Source organism: Etheostoma spectabile, chromosome 11, assembly GCF_008692095.1.
Source record: "Etheostoma spectabile isolate EspeVRDwgs_2016 chromosome 11, UIUC_Espe_1.0, whole genome shotgun sequence".
NCBI lineage: Eukaryota > Metazoa > Chordata > Actinopteri > Perciformes > Percidae > Etheostoma > Etheostoma spectabile.
The window spans coordinates 14,714,462-14,739,766 of NC_045743.1; the positions used below are offsets into that span (position 1 = coordinate 14,714,462).

The window sequence follows — 25,305 nt, forward strand, 5'->3', positions numbered from 1 at the left end:
GCTTGTAGAAATGAAACGAAGCAACTGTGAGCACCGACAGACTGGAGCTGACTCAGTGTGGCAAAACGCTGGGAGCCAAGTTCAAATAAGGTTTAATGCCATACAAACCTAAATTGATCTGTACAATTTCATTTTAACAACCCCCTATGAAATTAAATATTCCAAAATGAACATTTGTACTTACACTTTACACACAGCTGTGCTCTTTTTTCATATTTAGAGGAAACTGTTGTAACAAGATTAAGCAAGCAGGAAATCAAAATGGGTACAATCTGCTAGGATTACAAAAATGGAAATCAAAGCAATCTATAAGCAATACATATTACATCTATCTACATGATATCTCTTAACACCAAAAATAAGTAATAAACATTATACTTATTGATACAGATTTTGCTGGAAAAATTGGAATAAATTGACATTGTTTACTCTAAAGCTGTAAACAGGGTTAGTTTAAGAGTTACACAATAATACACAGCTTTTGCACAAAGGAGTAGAACAAAAACATCAACATAGATCAACTCGGATTTAATAATTTCCTTATCATACACCTTTCCTCATGGGTATAATGTGACAAGATAATTTACAGCTACTGGGAAAAAACATGAGATACAGCAAATAAAGTAACATTAACAGGAAGAATTGCCATGTGATTAGTCAGTGGCACATGCCCTAGTCTAAAAAACCCTGGATAAACACAATCAACAACATTCATGACAATTCAAGTGTAAAATTGATGTTTTTCAACAGAACCTTTTCAAACTGTTTAAGTGATTGCTACATTAAAGCACATTTCACCATTTATTACAAGACTGGATGTTATCCACTTTCACACAACAGTCAGTAAACTTAAGCCTGCTGTACAATTGGGGAATGTATGACATTTAAAAATGTAGGTCCCCTGTCTCATTAAAATTCCAGACAGATTTTGTACTTGTGCCTTTTTTCTTCTTTTTTTTTTGCTTTTGGTTTCTCCACTCTTGGTCTTAGGTAAATGGAATTTCCCAGGCTAATTAAAGCCTATTAAAGACAGGTAATGTCAAGGCTGGTGGCAGGACCATGACAAAGTGCTGATAATTGTCTGCCAGACTCACTAAATCCACCTGTCCTGCAATTAACGCTGCCCCCCCCACCCCCCAACATATTAATCCACTGCGGGGCCCGCTTAGCAGGCTGATGCCTCAAAGTGCATCCTGCAAACACAGATGTTGGATTTCAGACTAGTTTAGCATACACATGCCTTATGAAGATTGCAGCAAAACAAAAAAAACACATTTTAAGGAGCACACAAGGCAGCAGCCAGGTTATACATGGATGGGTACCTACATACATACGTTTGTGTTATGATTTATGATTATGCTCTTTGCCTGTTTTGGGGCTTAGATGTGTTTATTTAGTCATGGACACATACTTTGCAATTCCAGTCTTTGTAAGAGAAAGACAGCTAAAATTTAGATTATACGGTCATTTAAATTATTCAGAGCTGCCAGTGGTCAAGCAAATCTGAAATAATAGACATTGTCCTACCTGTGTTCTATTAACAGGTGCAAATGATGTTAGCTCAACTTCATAAGGAATAGACAGATCATTTTGACTAATCAGTCAACAAGGTTTCAAATGTGAAATATCAAATGATGTGCCCTGTTGAATAACCATTCACACATCGCCGTATTGTAATTATTAACATGAATTAAAGTCTTGTCAAATTTCATTCCAGATCTGTTTAAATGAGGTGAGAATGTTTTTTTTTTTGGACAATGTTAGCATCAGTGCAGCACTGGCACAGAAGCCTTCCAACTGGGAGGCTCTTTGCCTATGGCCTAGCCTTGAAGAAAACATCTGGACACGCTAATTATACCAGTGTTTTTATGGAGAACATGTGCTGTTGTAATGGGAAGGAGTCACCCAGGGTTGGTAGCTAGCTCTGAATCCCAAGTCAACCCCTAAAACCAAGTCCCTGGATACCAAACTTTCTCAAGTGTTACATCTGTATACACAAAAGTTTTTTTTTTTTTTTTTTTTTTTTTTTTTTTTTTTTAAACAATGTGTTTCATACATGTTTCATGTATTTAGGTATTTTGGGACAAGGAGCTTAGAGGTTGACGTTTACATAATTTGAGATCAGACAAAAGGATGATGCATACTAACAACAGCTAGATCATCCAGTGGAGGAGTAGGGCGTGTCACTATGGTAGTTGTAGTCAGGGCATACCTTCTGCACCAGTTTATAGTCGACACTGTAAAAGGCTATATAGATGCATATGACTTTGAAGGGTTTCGAGCACAGCCAGGACACATGGCTCTGCGTTTGCTCCTGATAGCACACTGTGGACGGGTCATAGCTGCACAGGGCAGTCTTCTTGTTGCGGTCAGTCTTCTCATACTCAATGCGACAGTTGAATGATTTGGTGTCTTTGGTCTCCAGCGTGGACTGCTGAGCAATTTCAAATTCCACTACCTTTGAGGGCGGCACCAGGCTGACCGACACGTTCCCCAGGCCCGTGGAGTTGTGGCGGAAGTAGACGCTAAAAGTGCCGTTCCCGTGGTCCACAATCTTCCCTGTGATCAGCAGGTTGAGTTTCACAGTCTTGATGTTGGAGTGGAAGTCTCCCCACCCAAACATCTTTTTGAACTTGCCAGTCTTAACGATGGGCCTGCGTTTAGTTCTGGCCTGTGCGCCCTGAACATCTGTCTGGTTAGATAACCAGTCCCAGAAGTCCTCCATGTTCTGTAAATATGTAATTTCCCTCATGTTGCTCTTGAACCCGGGGGAGCCCCTGGCAAACAAACGCAGGGGGTTAAGGATCCGTGGACTGGCTCCCGTGGGAGAAATCTTCTGTTCGTTATCGCTGTCGCCCCACTCGATGAGCTCTGTGGCTCCTCCATTCACTTTCCTGCATGTGACCTTTAGAGAAAGCCGAGCAAAGGTAGACAGAAAAACAACATTAAGTGGCATGAAGTGACCTTTTTGATGTATAACTTTACAATACTGGTGCACAGACAGTAATGCATTTAATGTTTCTAGTTTGTTCAAAGAAAGTAAAAATAGCACAATGGGGTTCCCTTGGGCAGTGATAACGTTTGTCGACCAGACATTCTATAAACAGAAAATCCAACAAAATTCAACACGGATTGACTCATTTCTGGTGATTGCGCTGTAGAAATGCAGCAATTCTTTAAAAGATAAATAAAACATCACTTCAGCACTAAACGGGAGAAGCATAATCCCACAATGAGCATGGAGCCACCCACTTGCAAGTTAAGATTTATAATAGGAAACGCGGGAGCAACTACAGCAAAGGTAGCCTGACGTAATCATACTCAGATTCTAGTCAGAATATGAGTCTGATACTGCTCCATTGGGCTGTGATTATGGGGCGTGTTTCAACCAAAACAGGAAAGAAAATGCCTCTGCACTCAAGCGGATAGACCTACAACCAATCAGAGCAGGATATATGTGATGTATTGAACTTTTGCCAAAGGCAGGAAGGCAAAAACATCTTTCCGATTGACAAATGCCTTGATTCCGGTTGTCTGTTCCTCTTTTAAAATGAATGTGCTGTCAGTATCTTCTATAACTGACCCGATGGCGGAATCTACACATCTCAATCCTCCAGCCGCAGCCATTGTTGTTGTAAAAAAATTCAACCCAAGCGCTCTTTGGTGACGTGGTTGATTATGTTACTGTTGATCATCTGTCTATCATTGTATAAAGCCCGCCCTGACAATTTGATCGGTCTGGTTCGAGCATAGTTGCTCCACAACGGATCAAGTCCAGACTGAATTTCTCGACCTCAAATGTTGTGGGCGGGGCTAAGTTCGACTGGCATCAGGGCTTCACATAGTCTTGGGAAACATTTTGTTTAACATTACAAAATTTCTTTCAAACAGATGCTTTCAAACAGTATTAGGGAAAGTGACATTTTATTGAACATTTGCACATATTTACTATGGTAAAAAGCAATCTGCTGACCAGCAACTCAGCCAGTCTAGGTCTGCCTCTGCTTCCAGTCTTTATGCTATGCTAAGTGAGGCCTGGTGGCAGCTTGCATGCCATGCAGTCTTCTCACCAAACTCTTAGCAAGAAAACAAATGAGAGTATTTTCAAACTATTCCTTTAAACTCAAATCTAAATTTTCAACCATCAAGTATCTACTCAATGAGTTATGTAATACCTACAACACTAACTTAAGCAAAGGACCTGTTATACGATGTTAAGGATGCTTTTATGTGTGGTGCCTGTGCAGTAAAGAGTAGGCATTCCTTCACTGCAACCAGCAAGAGAGAGAAAGGGGTAAGGTCTTTCAATTAAGATAGAGAGGCATTAGTTAAAAAACACTGTTTGGCAAGTATGACCCAATATGTAGTTGCCTTTCTAGTAGTTAAGCACACTAAAATGGCATGACTCACTGGGAAACTATTCAGACACAAGTAGCACCAAATAAATCAAGAAATGTACTTAATAAGGGAATCATCTTGGATGCAGCGATAGACCTCAACTGTGCTCATATTTGCCTAAAGCTTATAATATTTTAGGATGACGTGTCAGATTACATGACAATGCAAATCCCCTGGACTTAACATGTGAGCTGGTCTCACATCAGCCGTGCTATTCTTAGATACCCCATGCATATGAACTTTAGCTTGTAATGGTTCCCAACAATAAACCAGGCTTCTCAGGCTGTAGTATGGTAAAGTAGGTGCTAATCCAGAAACAGCAATGAACTGTGATCCCTCCCTGTGCCTTAAAGCCTTTTAGCTTCAGGAGTGATTCCTGGTCCACTTCAGATAAAGCTTTAATAATTCACGGCAATAAGCTTTGCTAGTTTTATTAGTAATTAGTAGTGCCGGCTTTCCCCAGGCCCGGTTGTAGGGATCACTGAGAGAAGCAGATGTTGAAAGTACTGAGCAGCGGCTGTTTGAATTCTCACTGAGCTGCTGTGCACTACTTCCAGACTAATTATAATTTTGCTGTAAGCCTAACTGAGGCACATGTGTACAAAGCTAACAAACTAGGTCTGCCTGCTACAATTTGTTTTTCCGCATTCATATTCCTATAAAGCTTTCCATTCAACATGTGAAATGGCTACGTACATCTTATGTTGTGCAACTGCGTATCTTTTAATTAGAGCTTTTCTTCATTGGGCTGCTGGTTATGTCCCAGACCGTAGTAACACCTTAATGTAGCAAGCAGATAGTATGGCTCAGCTATCTGCATATGTAATGAGAAATCAATATGTTTTCCCACGGACAGTGAGCCTGACCCATCTATCAGCCTTCACAATGCTTAATTAAGACAGTTGCTACCGGTAAACATGGATGAATAAAGCAACAGTGTAATATTGTCACTCTGTGTAGGTCATCACATCCACAGTCATTTATTAACCAATTCCAGTGGCAGTATTCCCTTATTGATACTTTCACTTAGTAATACCTTATCTGAGCTCAGCTTTTAATTTGATTTGACTCTTACAACATCACAACAGGCATTGCTGAACATAAAATCGGCAGGCTCCCAACAAGAACATTTCTTCACTGCTGCGAGCAAGGAAGACACTAGTCTTCCCACCAGCCCGAGGTGTTATATCCGTTACACATTGGGTGTCATGCTGTGTAGCTTAATAGGTGAAACCAAATTTTGTCTTTCAGTGTAAATCTCAGGTGAGCTTTGTATAGGATGATTATAATGGAAATGAGAGAGGAGTTTAAGTATGATGAGCAACTGGGGAAATTGCTGTGACAACAAGGGGATCAGCAGAGGGATATCTAATACGTATATGCCTTGAGAGAGATGAGGCACTGGGAACTTGAAAAGCTTGCACTGATACATAGGCTTTGGTTTGGTTTCTTTCTCTCTCGCTGTCTCCCTGCACACACACAGGGCCAACACACACACACACACACACACAAATTATAACACCTCGTTCATTTAGGCGAAAGTGGTGTCTCTTAAAAACAGACTAAAGGAATCCGAGTTTTTGTGCAACAGGACTCTGTGGAAAAAAAGAGGCAAGGTCTGATGAAGGAGAATCTACAAAAGCCTAATTAAGATTTCTTAATCGGCGCTGCTGTGCTAGAGGCGTTTTGGGGCGACTTGAAACAAGACATTATTATGATAATAACTGCAGACTTATGGAGCTGAAAACACCAGACCTCGTTTCAACAGAAAAAGGCAAAGTGACGAGTGTCAAATGTTGCAGATATCTGTCTGTGCGGTTTAGCTTCTTCATTTTCCTGTTCGTCCTAAACAGAAACACCCCCACGCAGAGATATTACATCTATATACCACGGCCGTCAAAGGGATACAGTATGTTGTGGGCAGTAGACGGCAGTAAACATAAAGGTGGGTGAAATATAAATGCTGTCAGTAATGTTACCCACCATGTCTGATCACAAATAGTGAAATCAAACTGAAACCTTTTTATTTGTTTATTTTGTATACTGAAACTGCTTATGGCTAAAGTTCCCAATCAATACATATTTTTTACATTTATTAATCATAATTTTACATCACATCTGACAGAGAGAGTGTTGCTGAAATTTACACTTTTTAATCTTAGGAGCAAAGGTTGCAAATTAGAAAATAATGAATGTCTCAAAGACACCACTTTTTTTTTTTATTCTACTGTGGGAATTTTTTCTTTTAGACCAATTTCATAATGTTACACCTTCAGTTATATTCAGATGCACATTTGGCTGGAAATAAATATAGTGCACTACTGAGCAAATAGAGAGATCTTGGACACAAAATGGTCCAAAATTCTAGCTATCATAGCTATTTTTTGGTTAGTAGATGTTTAAGGCATACTGACCCCCATAATAAATTAATTTCAAATATTAGATTTATTTGCACAAAATGTTTAAAAGATTGATAAATAAATAAAGATTTTAAAAAACACTTCCGCTGATACTCAGCCTGATCTAGTATCAGTGTATAATATCAGTATTTTAACAAGCTACATACACTGATATATGTATCAGAGCAGTGCCGATATTATCCATCATTATTTCAGTTTATCATAGATTTATCAGTCTTGGCCAAATGTCTGATGAGTAACAAGAAACTGCATTAGGTAATTTCAAAAACATGTTCAAAGTAATTTAAGATCAACATCAACATTACATTTTGAGATGGTTCCAACTGTGAAATGTCTTCTTATTGTTTAATAACCAAATTTAAAGAATCCAAATTGGAATTTTTTTTTATATACATTTGTATTTGGTCATTATTAATATTATTATTTTTTTTTTAATTCTCAAGTATGAACAAAAGTGCTTATACCATTTACTATGATTTTGCCTCATTAATACGTAAGTCAGCATGAAAGTTGGGAAAAGCGAGTTTTGGATATCATCCTCAACAACATCCTCAAAGTACTCACGCTTAGCGTAGCTGTCAGTGACAGGTTGTTACTTTTTATATCAGAGGAGAAAAATGCACATTGGGCATATTACCTATACATCTCCAGCCTTTCATTTTACTTCACAAGCAATTATTGCTAGACCTTTTTGCCACATTATTTTACGTCTGTGTCAAAAGTGCATTTATAGCTGCTTAAAACTCTCTGTCTATGCACCTTGGTAGTGGGATCTACGGCAAAGTAGAAGTGCTTCCTTTCTTTTTAAAGTTTTTTTTTTTACAAACTGTCTCGACAAAAACCTGTTAATGTAGCATGCAATCTGACTTCAACCTATGAAGTGAAGTATATTAAATGGTATGGGTTGTATGTATCTCATTTAAAATATTATTCTCTTCTTGTTTTCATTAACACATTTCTATGCATTTCTACATAATGTATCTGTGTGAATCAAATGTTCAACTTTTTAATTGTATATGTTTTTATTGCAATTTTTTGTATCTCAATGACATTTTTTGGCTAAATAAAATCTACATAAAACGTCCACAAATGTCACTGGTATTGTATTATTTGTAAAGGCTCTGTCCTCACGCCACATGTACTGCATATGCGATTTAACGTTGTGTCAATCAATGCCATCCAGAGGTATTAGTGGAACTTAAATACTGACAGAGGTCTGAGCAGCAGCGAGTCACACACTGAGTCAGGATGAATCGGCCTCGACATTCATCTGTAATGAGCATTATGGAGCTGGCTGCCTGCTTGTCCCGTGAGTAGACATATCTTTTAGAGGCCTGACATAAAGGTAATTGCCACAGTGACCAGAACTAGCCTCTAGAAAGTTATTAAAAAGCCAGTGACATCTGGCTTCTGGATCATCTGAAGAGATGGCATTAAAATGCATTTGCAGTGAGCAGCCGGCGACATTGTGCTCGGCTGTGATGGGTTCTGGGCCGCGGGGCAAGGCTACAGTGTTGTTTTGACACCGACGATGGAATCTCTCAACCTGGCATAGTTGACAATTTGCCCCCAACTCATGAACTGAGATCTGCTTTTCTTTCTTTTTGGTTCTGTGTGGGCGCCTCTGTGTCATCCTCATTACATATAAGTTCCTTGTCTCAGCTAGGTTAAATAATCTGTTTTGGGGTTTTCCATAGTTGATTATTTTCCAGCACATAAGGTTTGGCTATGCACCAGGGGAAAATTGGTTTCAGGCATCTTCCTCACAATAAACAAAATGGGCAATTAACCTGCTCATCAGTGCAAGCAGAGCTGTTCCAATGATGCACTCCACTGTTCTTCATGGATTTATCTGTGCAAATTGACCTCACTTTGGTGGTGTAATTCATTTCTCTGCTAATTTTCTGTGTCTGAAGCTTCATTAACTTGATATGCTTCTACGTAGTAAAAATCTGGACATCCCACAGAAATTACACCGGCTTCACCACTGCCTAACGTAATACTTTCCTAGCACTGTTGCATCACAACACCTGCCATTTTCGAGCTGCTCAGCCATTACTGCCGGACCCTATACTGCAGCTTCTTGCTTTCAAGCATCAAACATGACATGCGGCTCCACTCACAATAAATCAATTCTCCACCTGCAATCCCCTGCTCCACGTCCTTCCCCAGCCATCTTCCTCCTGATGTTACAGGGCATATCATTTGTAATGATTCACACCAGAGCCAGTTCCAGGAGAGAAGGCCCTGGAGGCGGTTAGGCAGCCCAGAGTTTAGAGTCTACACGCTGCTGAAGAATAGATTGGTGCTCTGATCGCTGGAACAGCCTCACGCTCCAGAGCCATCACTTTTAATCTGAGGCCGTCCACGGAAACACATGGCAGGTGCTTCAGCACTGTGGGGGATCGCAAAAGCAAATCCACACCGGGGGCACCTTACCAATCACAGAAGGCTATGGGTAGTGTGTGTGTGTGTGTGTGTGTGTGTGTGTGGTGTGTGTGTGTGTGTGTGTGTGTGTGTGTGTGTCATATCTACTCCCTTCTAGTACAATCCTTTAGGCCATTACCACCTGACCTCTGTGAGAATGAAACAGATCACAGTCTTTAATATCTTAACACTACTGCTTTTAGATTTTATAGATCCAATATTGAATATTGAATGTGTGGCTGAATTCATCATCTACATACTTAGAATAACATTGGCAAAGATTTAGAGCAGCCAGTAATGTTCCATTACATTTGGAGCCAAAAAAGGGTGAGATTTTATAGATTTATAGATGCATTTATGTTGTGGTGCAATGATAATGCAGACCTTCAAAACCCTTAAAACTCGTCCTGGCGATACCTCTGTACATTTACACCAGACCAGCATGTGTTGATGGTGTGAGGAGAGGGAATGGCCAGCTCAAAGGAAAGTAAAGCTGAGGTTGTCATAACTAGAATCACAGCGGTATCACCATTTCTGTATCTTGACAGTACATCGATTTCACCTCTAACTGTTGACAGATGTGCTGGAAAGGCCTAAAGAGCGTACATCACATCGTTGTCATTGCAGTAAAATATGTAGTGTTGTGTCTATCAAGACACTCAGGTAGGCGACATGTTGGTCTCTTGATGAATGCCAAAGAAAATCCGTCGCTTCGACGGCAATCAAACACACAGAAAACCATAAATGAAGCCTTAGGGCTTCGTAAGGTGTGCAATGATTAAATGCTGAGTAATGCAATCCTAAACATTAAGCGGGCAAATGGAAACATTAGCAATTTCCTGTGTAAACTAAAATTAGACAATTTTCTACTCAGACACAATATATCTGCCAGCGCCACAGCTGTTGATCTGAAGCTATCCATGCCCTCTGACCTTTCTTGTGGAGAAGTGAAAAGACAATTAAAGCCATGATAGACAGCAAGGGCTCTCACCACTGCCTTCTTCAAGAAATTAAAAATATGCGGACAACTTGTGTTCTCAATGGAGATTCTCTGTCCATGCATGCCTTGTTTTATTCTGATACAAACACAGCACATTGAGCTCACAGAGTTATAACGCATGTGTTCGTTGTATATTCAACTCACACTAACTATGTTTATGAGCCTGTTTTGCAAACATGTTGCTGCAAAATATTATCTGAAAGCTCATGATGTCACTCATATCTGCTCACGTCTTATGATTAGCATAAATTACAGCACGTAACAAACCCTCCTGTGCCTAACATAAATCCTATGCTGTGAGATATTAGTCATGTCTATAGTGTCACAATCTTCTCTTTTCCTCTCTTCCCAGCAGTCGACACTGACTGAAACCACGGCACACCTCACCTTTTTAGGACACAGAATTCTATTTGCTTTGCTGTTTGCATGAGCTGTCAAAGTGAAGCATTCAGTATCATTAGAGAGCATTTCCCTACAGGAAGCAATACACTAAACTGCACAAATCACGCAAAATTACCTCACCTGCAGTGTGGAAGCTGCCAACAAAGAATTATAAAAACGTGTTTTCAGTGTTTCCAACGCGACAAATTACAGGAAATTCTACCACATTTAGCTCCTATTATAGCATTCCTACCAATAGCTCTCAAAAGTACTACATCAACTTAGTAGCCTGTTTTTTTATGTGTGCAACAAAGCAACAAAGCCACAGCGTCAAGTCATCTGCATAATCTTTTTTCTTTTGGGTAAAATAAATGTATTCTAAAATCTATTTGCAACAGAAATGTATTAGACACAACATTTTCCATCAATGCCGTAATGAACTGCCAGTCTAATTCAACCAGGTGTCAAAAATGTTATCTTGCAATGAAGCCAGGACATCCTTTGTGTAAACTAACCACAACTTACAGGCAACCGTACGTAAACTAGTGGAAATATTGCACACAGCACTCCTGTTCTTGATCAGTTTTTATTTTGGAGCAGTCGATCGCTGGTCCGCTGCGTCTTCTAAATTAAATTTGAAATTTGGCCATGCTCCTAAGGGTCAACTGTAACTCAAACTCATGTCATTAGTGAGGGAAGTGGGGGATTAAGTCAAAGTAGCAATACAACAAAAGATATTCTTCAACAAGTAATCCTTTTACATTTCAAATGTGGTTTCAAGTATTATCAGCAAAATGTACTTAAAATGTCTAAAGTAAAAGTACTTGCTGTGTAGCTGAATGATCCATGTAGGTGTTTTATTATAGTCAGTGTTGGGCAAGTTACTTTTAAAAAGTAATTAGTTACAGTTACTAGTTACTAACTAAATTAGACACTCAGTTACAAATTATAAAAGTAACTAGGTATTTTAGAAAGTAACTAAGGTATTACTTTCAAGTACATTTTTAAATGCTCAAATGTGACCACCTCTCCATCCCTCTTTAACGGAACATAAAATACATGTGCATGTTCAATTATTTATGATAAATCTGAATATTATAATGAAATGGACACTTAATACAACACATTATTAACACAAACTGTAAACAAATCTAAACTCTTTTAATGTTGCTCTGGGACAAAGTGAGACTAGCCTCCAATCAAATGCCATGTCTGTAGATATTATATCTAGTGGATTGATACAAATAACAACATAGGTGTTTTGGAACTTTTGATATTCATTGCCCCTCAAAAGGACACAACTGGGCAAAATCAAATAATGCTTGTTAAGCACTAGAGCAAAAAGAAATACAAAATATATACACTCTTTGTGTCATAGTGCCTATGTTTTCTGAACACAGTGGGAAATCTTTAGCAGGAGTCCCCCCCCCCTCCCCCTTGATTTCATAACACCATACTTGTCACTCGTTGACTGACTTGCTTGTGTTGTTCGTTGTGTCTCCGACTATGCGTGCTCATGACCACCCGCCCAACTCTACCTCTGATTGGCTTACCATGAAATTTTACTCAACCTCAGCCAATCGTCAGCATTTATGCGCTTCTCTCGTGCACGGCCCACTAACCAAGAAAGAAAAAAAGTCTTTGCCTCTCGGCTCAGGGGTCAAGTTGGTCTGATGAAAAAAAAAAAACAGCTTAAATTATAGTAACGCAACGCATTTTTTGGCAGTAACAGTAACAGCGTTATTAAGATGGGAAGAGTAATCAATTAGATTCTACTACTGGAAAAAGTCACACCATTAGTAATGCCGTTATCTTATAACGCCGTTATTCCCATCACTGATTATAGTATGGGCTAACATAACTGATGTATTCACATTAAGGACCCTATTTTATCGATGCAAGCGCACAACGTGAAGTCTATGGCGCAGGTGCATTTAGAGCATGAATGAATCCAATTGTGCTAGTTTGACGGCGGAAAAAGGGGCCTGTGCGCCAGGCGCATGGTTCAAAAGGGTTGTACTTAGTGTCTTCATTAAATCATAGGTGTGTTTTGGGCGTAACATGCAATAAACCATGTGACCATGTAAACCAATGACATCTCCTATTCCCTTTAAAAGCCAGGCCCGTTTGTACCTTGGCGTATTACTGGTTTTATGGCAGATTTGTACTGTCATATTTTTTATTTGTAATCTTTTGCATGTTTGTGTGCTGCTGTGCTAACAAGCATAGTGTTTGTGCGTTTGATAGTATGTTTCTGCCTCAAGAAAGCAATAAGCCAAGAATTCACAACACACCTCCCTGTAAGACCAACTAATGGGCCCAAAAGTTGGGCAAAGGTGCAATTTTCTATTTAAACAACGTGGGCGAGGGACGGGAAATTAACAACTGTGCCGGGTCAAAGATAGGGCCCAAATAGTGGAATTGCATTGTTCCTGTTTAGGAGAGCTATTTTTGATGGGGAGTCTCATTTGTAGCTGTGCATGTCAAATAAACTGACTTTGTATTCATGGACTATGATTTGTAAAGGAACTAGTAGTTAGAGCTGACCGATAAAAGCAGTGGGGTAAAAAGTATAAGATTTGCCCATACAACTGGAAATACTTAAGTAAAGAACGAATACTTTAAAATTGTACTTAAGCATAGTACCTGATTAGATGTACTTAATTGCATTTCACAGCTGTTTGCAGCTGTTTAAAGCAAGACGTGTATTTAATGGTTGCAAAAAACTAGGATACAGAGGATACAATTAATTATTTGATTATCAATGACTCAGAAACTAAAAACTAAATTGTAAAAAATCAAGGAGGAAGCTTTATCATTTTGATAATATTTACTGTGCATCCAATGCTTTCACTGAATGAAAATCAATACAAATCAAATTTGCATTCTTGGTCACAGTTTACACTGTACAACAACGTGCCTCCTTCGTGAATTAGCTGCAGGGGATCATCATCATTTCATTTTCCCCCTACAACACATTGGTCGCAAGGCCCGGCGGGTGAAAGTGAGATGTTAGTGAGAACGGCTCTTTGTGGGATATTTAAATGCAGTGATGATGTCAGGTGTTAAGTAAGTGTTCGCACAGATCCCACTGGAGAGAAGAAGGGAGAGGAGGGGCTCTAGGACGAGAGCCTCCAGGTAATCTGGATACTCGTGTTATCTCAGCACCTGCCACATGTGACAGCAGCAAAGCCCTGAACACTTCACTTTTAGGCAGGCGTTACCTTTTAACGCATCATCAGTTTCATAATCCCCTTACATGGTCAAAGCAGCAACTCCTGTGCTGGCTCCTGACACCTGCAGCAAACCTCCATATGTCTGATAGCAGGGATTCAGCAGGATAATACCACTAAGCATGTTGGACTCAGTGTAATTGCCATTCTCTTGACCAATTTTTAACACCTTCTACTTTGTACAACAATTGTAAACATGCTTGTAAAACTCCTCAGCTAATACTTGAGGAGGCATTCCATGCTATTCTGACACGAATATTTCAAGTTTTTTTTTTGTATTTCTTCTTTCTTCTCAGGAAGACATCATTTAAATGTTTTGTGTGTGTGTGTGTGTGTGGGTGTGCACCTGTGTGCATATGTGCATGTGGGTTTTCTTCTCTTCAAATCCACGCTATAAATGATTCGCTTGTTTTATTCAAAAAATATTTCCTCTTGATTTGCGCCAACATACGTCCGCTAAATTTGACAGAGCAATTGTTTCTGTTCTCAAAGCAGATTGTGCCTTGGCTGATTTCAGAGAAACAGCTCCCTTTGAAGAAGAAACAAGAGCAGGGAAGACGTTGCTTCCTTTCTCTGTGAGTAGTTCAGAAGACGGGTACTTCACAAGAAATATACAAAGACAGAGGGTAGCTGACAGTGCTTTGTTAGGGCTGGAAATGACAGGCCTCAAAGCCCAGAGGCAGAGGAGGAAATGCAAAAGTGAAAATAATCAGAAAGGAGATTTATTGTACTTATTCTAAAGCTGTCACACCTTGCCTTTTTACAGGAAAGCAACACAGCTTTAATTAAAGAGGTCAATCATTTTCCCAAGCTCTGACATGTAATGTGATTGCCTTCTCCAAAGTGCCAAACAACGTGGTAATTAAGAACTTTACATGTCAAAGTGTTTGAGAAGTGGCAGAAACTTTGCTTCCGTGCCGACCAGAGTCGTGGTTCTATGTGATGTAATGTGCGTAGCTAATCGTAAGTCTGGCATTTCAAACATAAATCGAGAGCTCGCAGCTGTACAGCAACAACACAACTATTGAAATATTTGATTTAATGGAAGAAAAGAGACACTCCGATTCCTCAGATGATATTCCATCATCTGCACACGTTTCAGACAAAACACCTGCTGTATATAAACTGCATCTCCACATTTTGATTTGCTGCAGCACAGCAGTGGAAAGCGATGCAGACCGTAAAAAAAGAGCCGCTAAACAGCGAGCTTGTGCTTTAGAGAGTGCCGGATGTTTCTGACCCTGCAGAGCGGTAATGACAATGCTATAAGGTAGCGGAGCCTCCAGATCTAACACTGCCTCGGGCCGCACATCGGCCATAAAAATTCATAGCTGTGGAGCAAGAACAGGAAACTCAAAATCATATTAAACATAATGTTTCCTGCACCAGAGCAGCCACAGTGGGTGCGAGCTGCTCAGAACTTCACTTCATTGTAACAGTTCAGATCATGAGAGAAGCTTGGGGGGGGGGGAGTAATCATGCTGCTCATAATTGTTTGAGTTAAGTCTTTAATGGTCCATCCAGCTGCCAGATTATGATTATTGTCAATGCAAAGGGCAATTGCATCACACCTATTAATCATTTGGACCATCTTTCTTTTCATTTCAGGACCTTTATTATTGATTTGTTGCCAGTACACACACAATTATGATTGATAATTGGAAAAGGAATAGGTTCAATAGAGTCAATACAACCTGTAGTGTCTGCAAGATACATTTGAAGGATTTAATGCACAGAAATAGCAACCTTTCCTTCAGAGGTCTGAGACAACATACAGGCTGAAGACTGCAAATGCCACAGACAGTATTGTTTATGAGGGCTTATCTAGTCAAGCCTTCTGGCAAGCAAGATTGTAACCTCAATATGAGCACAAATACACATCAGCACCATGTAAGCCCTAAAATGATTCCTGGAAGGCACCACATGCATACAAGGCCCCTTCACTCTGTCAATCCATGTTTAATCACTTCTTCCAAAGAAATTTCGACTTGCCTGCCTGCCTTTTTCCTCTTATATTTTCTCTCTTTGCACTAAATTTCTCTGGTGGGTTTTTGAAGACTTAAGTTCCACTTCTTTTTTCTCTTTTTCTTACAAGGCAAATCCTGGGAGAGGTTGATGTGAGGACCAGGCAGAGCAGGGATGTGAAGAATATAAACACAATTTTTTTTTATTGTCCAGAGGGAAAGGAGGGGTGCAGGGGGTTGGGCGGTGGGGTCTGTAAAAGAGACGAGGACCTTATCACAGCCCAGCAGCTCTGTAATTCGCCGCCATGATAAAGTGGCAGCACGGAAAACCTTACAAGGCTGGCACAATCCAAAGACGGATTAGGTTTTTCTGACATAAGCTTCCTGAAAAACTAATCAATCAGCCTATGCAGTATTATCAGAAGCATGAGATTAAAGAGCTTCTCCTAATCCCCCACTGTACATTTTATTACTCTTCCCAGTGTTAGTTGCCTTTAAATATACAATAAATAAATAATAAAACCAAGCCTAATTGAGCATGAGGAAGGGGAAAAGGGTTAAAGAGTCCTTAGAGAAGGAATTTATGTAGAATTTGTGTTTTGTTATGAACACAGGGATAAAACTGTTGTCCTTGCCAGAGCCCTTTCTAACTTTGAATAGAGCCTCACAGTTTCGCTCCAGCACTGCAGAGAAAAAAATTCAGACGGGAAGAAAAAAAAATCCTCCGACAGATTTTTACAACAACATTAGCGGCTAAAACTGAACCAAATCGACGTCACATTCTCACTTTCTTGGTCTAACAATTTCCCACATGAACACATAAATAATCAAGTGACTACATGTAAATAACTGTTGAAATTTGTGCTAAATCCTTTGGGAAATGACTTGTAATCCCTTCAATCAGTGCACATCAAAGTTGCAGGGATGAACTCCAAGGATGTAGCAAATCCAAAGGACAAGACATGTTCAGTTTATATGAGTAACTAGCTAAGCTTTGTCTCTTTAATGCGTCACACCCTTCTATCAGGATGCTCGCTCCAGCTCGGCTCAGTGCGATCCTGGCCGGCATTTACTGTACCAGAGGAGGTAGATATACATTCAATGCCGCCGCTGATCCTCTTGGCATGGGCCAGATAGATGCTTTGTCATGACATAACATTACCAAAGAGCTCTTACCCCGGCATTAAGATACAAAGGTGTAATAGACTTTGTCAACGTCTTCTCACACTTAATCCTGAGCAGTGTTGGAAAAACCCACTTTTCCTGCATGTAATCTGTAGGGCAGGACAGGCAGATTGAGATGGCAGAGAGCAGGGCTCTTAAGTATGTCTTTATCTTCATCTACATTGTTCTGTTGTCATTGCACACAGGATAACTGCAGCAGATGTCATGGGGAAAAATGGATTCTCCCAGGATGGCTTTGACCCTCTTATTTGTCCCTGGGGTATGGAACAGATGCTAGGACTGAGGTTACATTTTCACCATTTGATTCATGTTCTGTTTTGTTTTTTTGTATGAGTGTGTTTGAAGGCACAAGAGTAAAAGTGTTTATGTTTTTGGTTTCATGGTTTGGAGGAGGCAGCCAAGTATGTGATGCTGCTACAGACACCAAATCTATACTTAAAACAACGTAAATGTCTCCGTCAGTGTGGGTTCAGATGTCTGTGGTGCGTCCAGTAAAATCTAGCATTGCAACTTTGCCACATTTCACCCCAGTTATATCCTTACAGTCCTCATAGTAAACTAATCTACGAAGGAGACGTACTAAGGAAAAAGTTGTTTGAAGCTGAAGAAGTAAGGTGCATATGTCATGCCTTCAGTTAACGTCAGCTTGGTATTTAATTATTTTCTACCCTTTGGAAGGTGGGGGAATATTAATAAGGACCAATGTGTCCCCAGTCAGACAGTGGTAGGTCTGCTGGGAGGGGAGCCACTGAGGCATGTGAAGAGAACCTCTCCAGGGAGGCAGCCTGTGTGTGTCTCTCTCTCTCTCTGGAGACAGAGCTCCCAATAGGCACGAGGCTGATAACAACAGCAGCCAGAGCAGACGGCACTTTGCCGCTGCATCTGCATAGTTCATTGCTATCTTTAAAGAAGCCGTCTTTGAGGATAGCACAGATGTGAAGAACTTCTTCAATCACATGGCATTTTCCGTTCATGTCTGATTACAGCAAGAGTCCGTAAAGCATGGATGTTCATGGTAAAGTACGGTATTTAATTCAACTGCCCATAGAGGACATCAGTAGCCATTGAATTAAAAATGGTGGCAAATACTTTTATATTTCCCTAAAGCTTATGATCTTCCTTTGGAGAGTTTATTTCCTGCAATGACAATAGAATATTCTGAAATATTCTGTCAAAGCAATCAAACTCTGCTGAATGCTAATAATTTCACATGTATTCATCGGGACATGTATTTCATCACATTATATAAGTCATAAAGGAGGAACAGCGCAGGCTTTGAAAACATGTGGGTTCTGCAATTTTTACCTATTGTTCACAGTCATCATATTTCATGAGTTTTAAACTCTGCCCTCCATTTTACTACGGAAAATTAGAGGGTTCAACACAGAGGTCAAACCTTGTTCAAGCCTGTAAAGAAAATGAATGATAAATGATTACTAACCACTATTCTAACCACGCAACTATTTATGGCTGAAAAAAAATAGGCAGTTGTTTTCTGAACCATAAGTGACCGAGGCAGACTCACCTAGGTGGAAATAAACTATTATCTATGCAAGCTGGCACATCAATAATATTCAGTGAACAGTAAATCTATTTTTTTTTAAGTACATTAACTCCACTTCTCAATTATGAATACTGCAGAACTGTACATTCTAATATAATGAGCATTATGCTGACATTGACTCGGAATGTAATGTACATGTTCTGTATTATTGTAAGGAAATTATGGCTTTTGACAGCAGCATTAGTAGTTGAGTAGTAGCAGTACTCTTCAGAAAAATGTAATCTGATAGAATTGGCTATTTATGTTTATGAAATATATTTTTACATTTTTTCTGAAATTTAAAATATCAGCATTTGTCTAGAACTGATGAAATATCCTTAATCTTAATAAATGTTAGAAAATTATGTTCATAAAAATATTTTATATATTTTATTAAATAAATTCAAATAACACAAAACTAACTTATGCCCTTAATCCTTCATGAGAAGTTCAGCACATTTGGTGCTGATGACTGTATCAAATACAATATGACGCCAGCAATTTATTGTCATCTGGCATCATGTGTTCATTGATTAATCACATTGCATGAGCTATATAATGCAGATCTACAATAACTCACACAGATCAACAACATATGTAAATATAATCAATATGTATTATATAAATATATCAAACTTTGACTGATAAATATCTTATAAGGGACCAGGAGCATAATCAAAATAAAAACACTCATTACACTCAGCACATTAAAGCCACTTAGCCTACTGTCTCTAACTTTTTCTTAAAGCCTTCTTGTGATCACAAACATATTATTTTCTCATTCACTCTCAGCTCACCTGGTGCAGGAGGAAAAGAAACAGGAATGTTTGTAGGACTCTCATCTTCAATGACTTCTCGACTTATTCAAAATGCGCGGCGCTTAAATCCTCTGGAAGATTTGGAGAGGGGCAGACGCACATGTCGTTGAAGCATTGCTGTGATCACCTGCGAGAAAAGTGGAAACATTGTCAATGTAAAATCACTTACAAGAAAACATTAATTTGGGAGGACCTCAAAGATTGTAGATTTGAATCTTAGCTTAGAAAAAAAAAACTTTTCCTTACCGTTTTTGTATGTACTACCTCTATTAATTGAGTAAGGCGGTTGCAATCATCCTTGTTCAATCCACTCGGGTAAGAGTCCTAAAATCCTCTCAAACGTCTCCGCCTCTCAGGCTGTTGAGTGAATTTCCCCTGAGCAGCTGGGACACTTGGATGTCTCTACAAACAATGTGAAACGGCTACAGTGGCTCAGTTGAAATAACAGTCCTCTAAGTTGCGAATCAAGCCAAACCGAAATAAGCTGAAGACTATATATTCCCCTCTCTATACTTCCAAAGCAGTGGTGTCAATAGAATGACGATACTCAGGGTAAAGTACAGCCAAGTGAGCCCGGACCCCCAGTGTCAGGACTGCAGTCTGTCAGACAGCGGTCCGCTCGCTGTGCGCTCTCTTCAGCTCTAGCTTACTTTATTTCAGTGCGCAAAATCCTCCGCTGCGCGTCTGGAGACTCCAAGGTCGGTGCGCACCCGTGCACAGAGTCAGACCAAAGATCTACCTTTGAAGTCACTCGCTCCGTCGAGGACACAAGTAAGTACGAGTCTTGATGTCACTGTTATCAGGTTTTGGCCGGCAACACGTCCACGTTTTTAACCCTTTAAACGTTACACGTGTAATCTCGCATGTCTGGTAGTTTTATAAGCGTTGTTGGTAAATGTTCAGTCACATTAACCGTAGACACGACTAAGGTCTAAAATGCACACAACACTCTATTATTTTAATTTACAAAATAATGACGTACAACTTGGAAAAACAATCATACAGAGAATGATGCCAATAAAAAAAAAATCACTATATCGAGGGATCTTTATTCATTTGAAAACTGGCTGACGCGGCAGTCCTGACCACAGAGCGGACAGCAAAAGGTCAAACGCTGTGCTGATTTTGGACTTTAGGAATCTGTGTGACCGTGGCACCACCATGTGGTTACAGCCAAGCACCTCACTTTATAGAGAAGACTGCAGTTGCAGTTAGTTTGCAGTGTGCAGGCAAAATGGTTAGTTCCTACTTAAAAATTAAAGTTCCATCCTGCAGATTAAATAATCGGATTCATATCATTAGTGTTTGTAATTAGTATAATCTTTCTCTACATTTAAGCTTTAATGGCTGTGTGGTAGAGATTGAAGTGTTAGAGGTACTGAGGCAATACAAGCAATGAATGAATGTGACACAATGAAACACAAGCAGAGCGTTCAGAACAAAATGTTGCTGATTGCAGCAATGAGGCAGTATCAATTCATTGTGAAGGTATCTCCTTACTATGTATTACGTTTCTACTGAATGCAACAATAGACTTCTGATTCAATGCAGTGCTTGCCATCCTTTCTGTGGTAATAGTCGCTGGGTGCAATTAAAAAATCACCCCATTACAAATCTTGAATTTGAATTGCAGACTAGTTAAGAGGTTACAGTACCCAATCCATAGTAAAGTTGCCCTCTTCCTCATCCATAATACATCCAGATCCGTTCATGTCTCCATTCATCTCTCGTGCCTATCATCTGGGAGTTTTTGTAAAATTCTTTTGTTTCAATCCATTCATTTTTATGTCACAGGTATTAGTAATTTTTGACCATATAACATTGGGGTGTGTTTACTGACATAAAGAAAGAAAGAGTTAAAGATTAAGAGAAACGCAGGCACTTCATCATATGGCTATGGATACTTTGTACTAAATGTCATCTAAAGTTATACTTGGTGGTATTAAAGGGACCTCTCACACGACAGTGTGTATTTTCATTGAAGGTAGAATTACATCCATGCAGACCAAAGCAGATCCTTTGAGTAGAATGATTGAATACCTTTCCAAACTGAAATACAAATAATATCTCCTCATTAGAGCCTCTTTCACACATTTGATCTGACATGTTTGGATAAAAGCAGGAGGAGAAAGAAAGAGAGGGAATGCACACTGCTTGCTATGCACACAGGGCTTAACAGTGTCTTTTCTGATAAGCATGAAAGTAAAGACCGCACCATCTGTAAACTACAGTCTTTACAATGGGCATGAATAGGATATTTGCAAAAACATGTCATGGTAACTTAGGTGCATACAGCACCATTTGGAATATTCCCAACTGGCCTGAACTTTGAACACTGATATCAGACTGCTATTAACTTTGATGAACTACATTTTGTCTCAGAAAAGATTGATAGGACCGTGTAACTGATTCACTCTCACAATGGTTGGCTACTGGAAACCTCTAATGTGTCCCGGTTTTGTAGCTAAGTTTTTGTAGCTGAAATGAAAAAAGGGCCTGAACATGGGAATTCCCCCTGGATTATTAATGAATGGTACATTAAACCAACAGAAAATATCCACTCGGTTGTTGTTTTTATGGCTTTGGCACCATCACCTGGTAGAACTGTGCAATCAGTTCATAGTTTGCAGCAACATCAAAACTACATCAGTACAAGAGTTTCTCATTAAAGGCTCTTTTTTCTTTGTTTATGTCTTCAAAGCACTTAATAAGTCAGATGTTTCTCTTGTTTGAACATTTTAATTAAAATTATACTAACTTATACTAATTATAATAAAATTATATCTGTCATAAAATGCTCAAAATATGAACATAACTGACACAAATTTAGCAAGTAAATAGACAAAGTTCCTAAAGGAGTTTGTATTGATCTGACATTACTTTTTTTTTTATTTGGTTTTGCAGGCAGATATAACTGACAGGCTGCAAATTGACAATTAAGCCACAGTATCTGATTACTTTCCAAAGTTGCACATTTCATCAGGTTGTCAACATCGTGTCATACTTGTTTTGTGAATGTGTTGTTCCATTTACTTATATACTGTTTTCAGATTCATCCTTGCATTTTGTGATTCTTCTAGAACATATTTGCATGCTTAAAAACACTTTTTTTTCTCATACTGCCCTTGGCTTCTGCACCTGTGTCCAACATGAGTCTGAGACTGATTGCAGCGGAGCAGCACTTTTTACCGTAAAAAATAGCAGAAAAAAGCTGCTGAACCAAATACTACTCCAAATGATTCAGCAGTAATGTGACCCAAAATTGGGGAGAAATTAACAACAATGGCAGCCAAGATTAGAGCGTTCCCTGATTCTGCATGTAAATAGTCCTATTTAAACAGCAGTAGCTGAAAAACCTGCAATAGCTTGTCTGGACCTATTCTAGAAACCTGGCTTGGCGTTACGTGACACTGAGCAGAGAGTATAAAAAAAAGACTTTGAAAGCGGAGCACACACATGGGTTTCTCTGAAGTACGTTTACATCATTAGTTGAAGCTCTGGCAACATTTAACATGAAAATCTGACATTGCAACATTAAAGATATGAAAGAAGATACGGAAAAGCAAATTAGCTTCCCCTTAAGTTTTGTCCCACTTATAAGAGCTTTAATCATAATATGTTGTTTGGAGCTGAAAATATTTATTAGCCTACATAGAGATTATAAATAATCATGCGATGTCAACATGAAAGTAGCATATTTCATGTTTTATAGATAATTGCATATCAACCCAAACCAGCCCTGTTTCCTGTCACAGCTGTTACTCCTATGAGTATATGAATGTCACGTAATCACCAAATTGCGTGCCAGATCCATCTAATAATTTTCGAGACATTCCGGTTACAATTAAAAATGTCAACCTCATGGTGGTGCTACAGGGAAAGTCAGGGGATCACACAAGTCATTAGAATTCATTGTCTGGGGACTATGAATATTTAAAATGTAATGGCAATCAAACTTATAGCTGCTGAAATGTTTCAGTTGTGGTTGACAGAGTTAAGCTTTTATTGGACTTATGTTCGTCACCACACCACTCCAAATCAATGCTAAGGTTGTTCCATAACTGCTGGATGTGTTAGTTAATGAGTTTGCCATATCAAGCTAAAAAGGAAGGGGAGTCTGCATTGTGCCCCTATCTTGCTTCTGCTGCACCAAAGGCCATTTCCCATCCTGGGACCAGTCACTCTGCCTAAATCTTTAACTTCCATGCATGCCAACTTCTCATGTCATGAATATACAGCCAACTGAAAGGAATGTACTGGTTTAGATAGCTAAAAACACATTGGTAAACCACAGAGATATACTGCAATGTTATAGATTACATGTCTGTATAGAAGAAAAGGAGTGCCAACACCTAAGAGACAGAAGACGAAGAAAGGTCAAGGATTACACATGGTAAGTGTGCTTAAAAGCTCCACCTCCCCCTTGTGCAAGAGCCTAATTTTCCCTACATTCCAAGTTATCTCAAGGGTATCAGTCTCAGGGTCTTGCCTTTTAAGTTGCTATGGGAAACTGGCTGCTGGGTCCAGGTACAACAGCCAAGTTCAGACTGGTCATGATTGGCAATGCAAGTTCATGCAGTGGTGAAGCCTCTGGAGCCCTTTAAAAGTTTAAGCATGACTTTGAAAATATTCGTATGTTATAAAAAACGAACACACACAAAAATAACTGCCTTACGCTGTTAAACACACTTTTAAGGCAAGTGTAGTAGTATACAATCACTGTGTGAAGTGGCAAGGCTTGTGGGATTGTTGGTTTCAGAAAGTTAATTCATTCTGACTTCAGAAAGGCTCATGGGATGGGACTTTAAGACACTGTTCAACCATCCAACATTTACTACAGTTGACACCTTTAGACTATATCTACACTAACCAAGTTAAATATAACATTTAAATAAGAAAAAAACAGTTACATTCCTTATATTTCAGTCGGCGAGAAACAAAACTGTAAGAAGTGGGACAGACACATCGTGGCTACTTTGTTCAGTTATTTACTGCCTCTGAACTTATGTCATCATGTTAAAAAAGCTCAGTTTTTCCCATCCAGCGTTGAACTAGCTTTAGATTTAGCTTTTCTAGAGACTATTTTTGTTAATAATTTTTTTCAGTGTTGAAAACAGCATGCATTGAGGGCAAAAAACGATGAAAAAAAGTTTTCAAATATAGTCCATTTTGTGTGGCTGTAGTCTTAAAAGTAACAGTGTCTGCTATAAGAATAGGTGGTCATTCACCTAAATCTATAAAAGAATGTGTGGCCCTTCCAGGTAGATAGTTTACATTGTGTAGAAATAAAAATCAAAGCAGGAATAGAACATTCTACTATAAGGTAATTTGGTGTTGTTTGTGTCATGGATCCATGAGGATCAACTTACTTTACTCCTGATATTCTTCTAATAGCTATATTCTTGTTCTTCCTTAATTTGAATGAGCTAATGACGTATTCAATTTCACAATCAGTGTAACAGTCACTCGTATTAAAAGTTTCCCAAGGCCATGCAAGTTGTAACCGAGGGTACAATTTCACACGTTAGATTGTTGGTCTGATGTGATCCCACAAAAGAATAAAGTGTTGGTTTCCTGTTACAACACACTACTATCAACTACACTTTGCACGCAATCTTTTTTTTTTTTTTACAGTGGTTATAGGTGAAGGTTTGCGTGCAACTGGAGCAGGTGAAGAAAAAAAAGGTTAAAACAGCCCATGCAATGGTCCCCACGTGTTTTTGTTTTTCCGGGGAGGAGAGCCAGAGCAGCCTAAAGTAAACAAAGGACTTTGCACCAATCTGTAAGTAGCACAAGCTGCAAACATGCATAGCTATCATGACTTGCAAATCCAGTGCTGGAGAAAATAAATTAATAAATAAGAAGAAGAAAATTGTAATTGTGCACTACCTCACATTCCATAATAACAAAACGGCATTGCAACTTACAATACAAAA

The 25,305-nt window shown here is 39.2% G+C and overlaps 1 protein-coding gene across 1 annotated transcript; it reads right to left on the reverse strand.

Annotated features, from left to right (window-relative positions):
• Window positions 1-72: 72 nt before the first annotated feature.
• nxph2a (neurexophilin 2a) lies at window positions 73-20,377 on the reverse strand. The gene is made up of 3 exons (XM_032529807.1): window positions 19,616-20,377; window positions 19,349-19,496; window positions 73-2,905 (listed from the first exon to the last, which is right to left on the reverse strand). The coding sequence occupies exons 2-3, from the start codon at window positions 19,391-19,393 to the stop codon at window positions 2,159-2,161; spliced, it is 792 nt and encodes a 263-aa protein (XP_032385698.1). The 5' UTR covers window positions 19,394-19,496; window positions 19,616-20,377; the 3' UTR covers window positions 73-2,158.
• Between the last annotated feature and the right edge of the window lie 4,928 nt (window positions 20,378-25,305).

Coding starts and splice junctions, on each gene's coding strand:
- nxph2a (XM_032529807.1), bottom strand. CDS start 19,393: ATGAGAGTCCTACAAACATTCCTGTTTCTTTTCCTCCTGCACCAG. Junction 2,906..19,348: donor TTCTTTTCCTCCTGCACCAG/GTGAGCTGAGAG, acceptor CTTTCTCTAAAG/GTCACATGCAGGAAAGTGAA.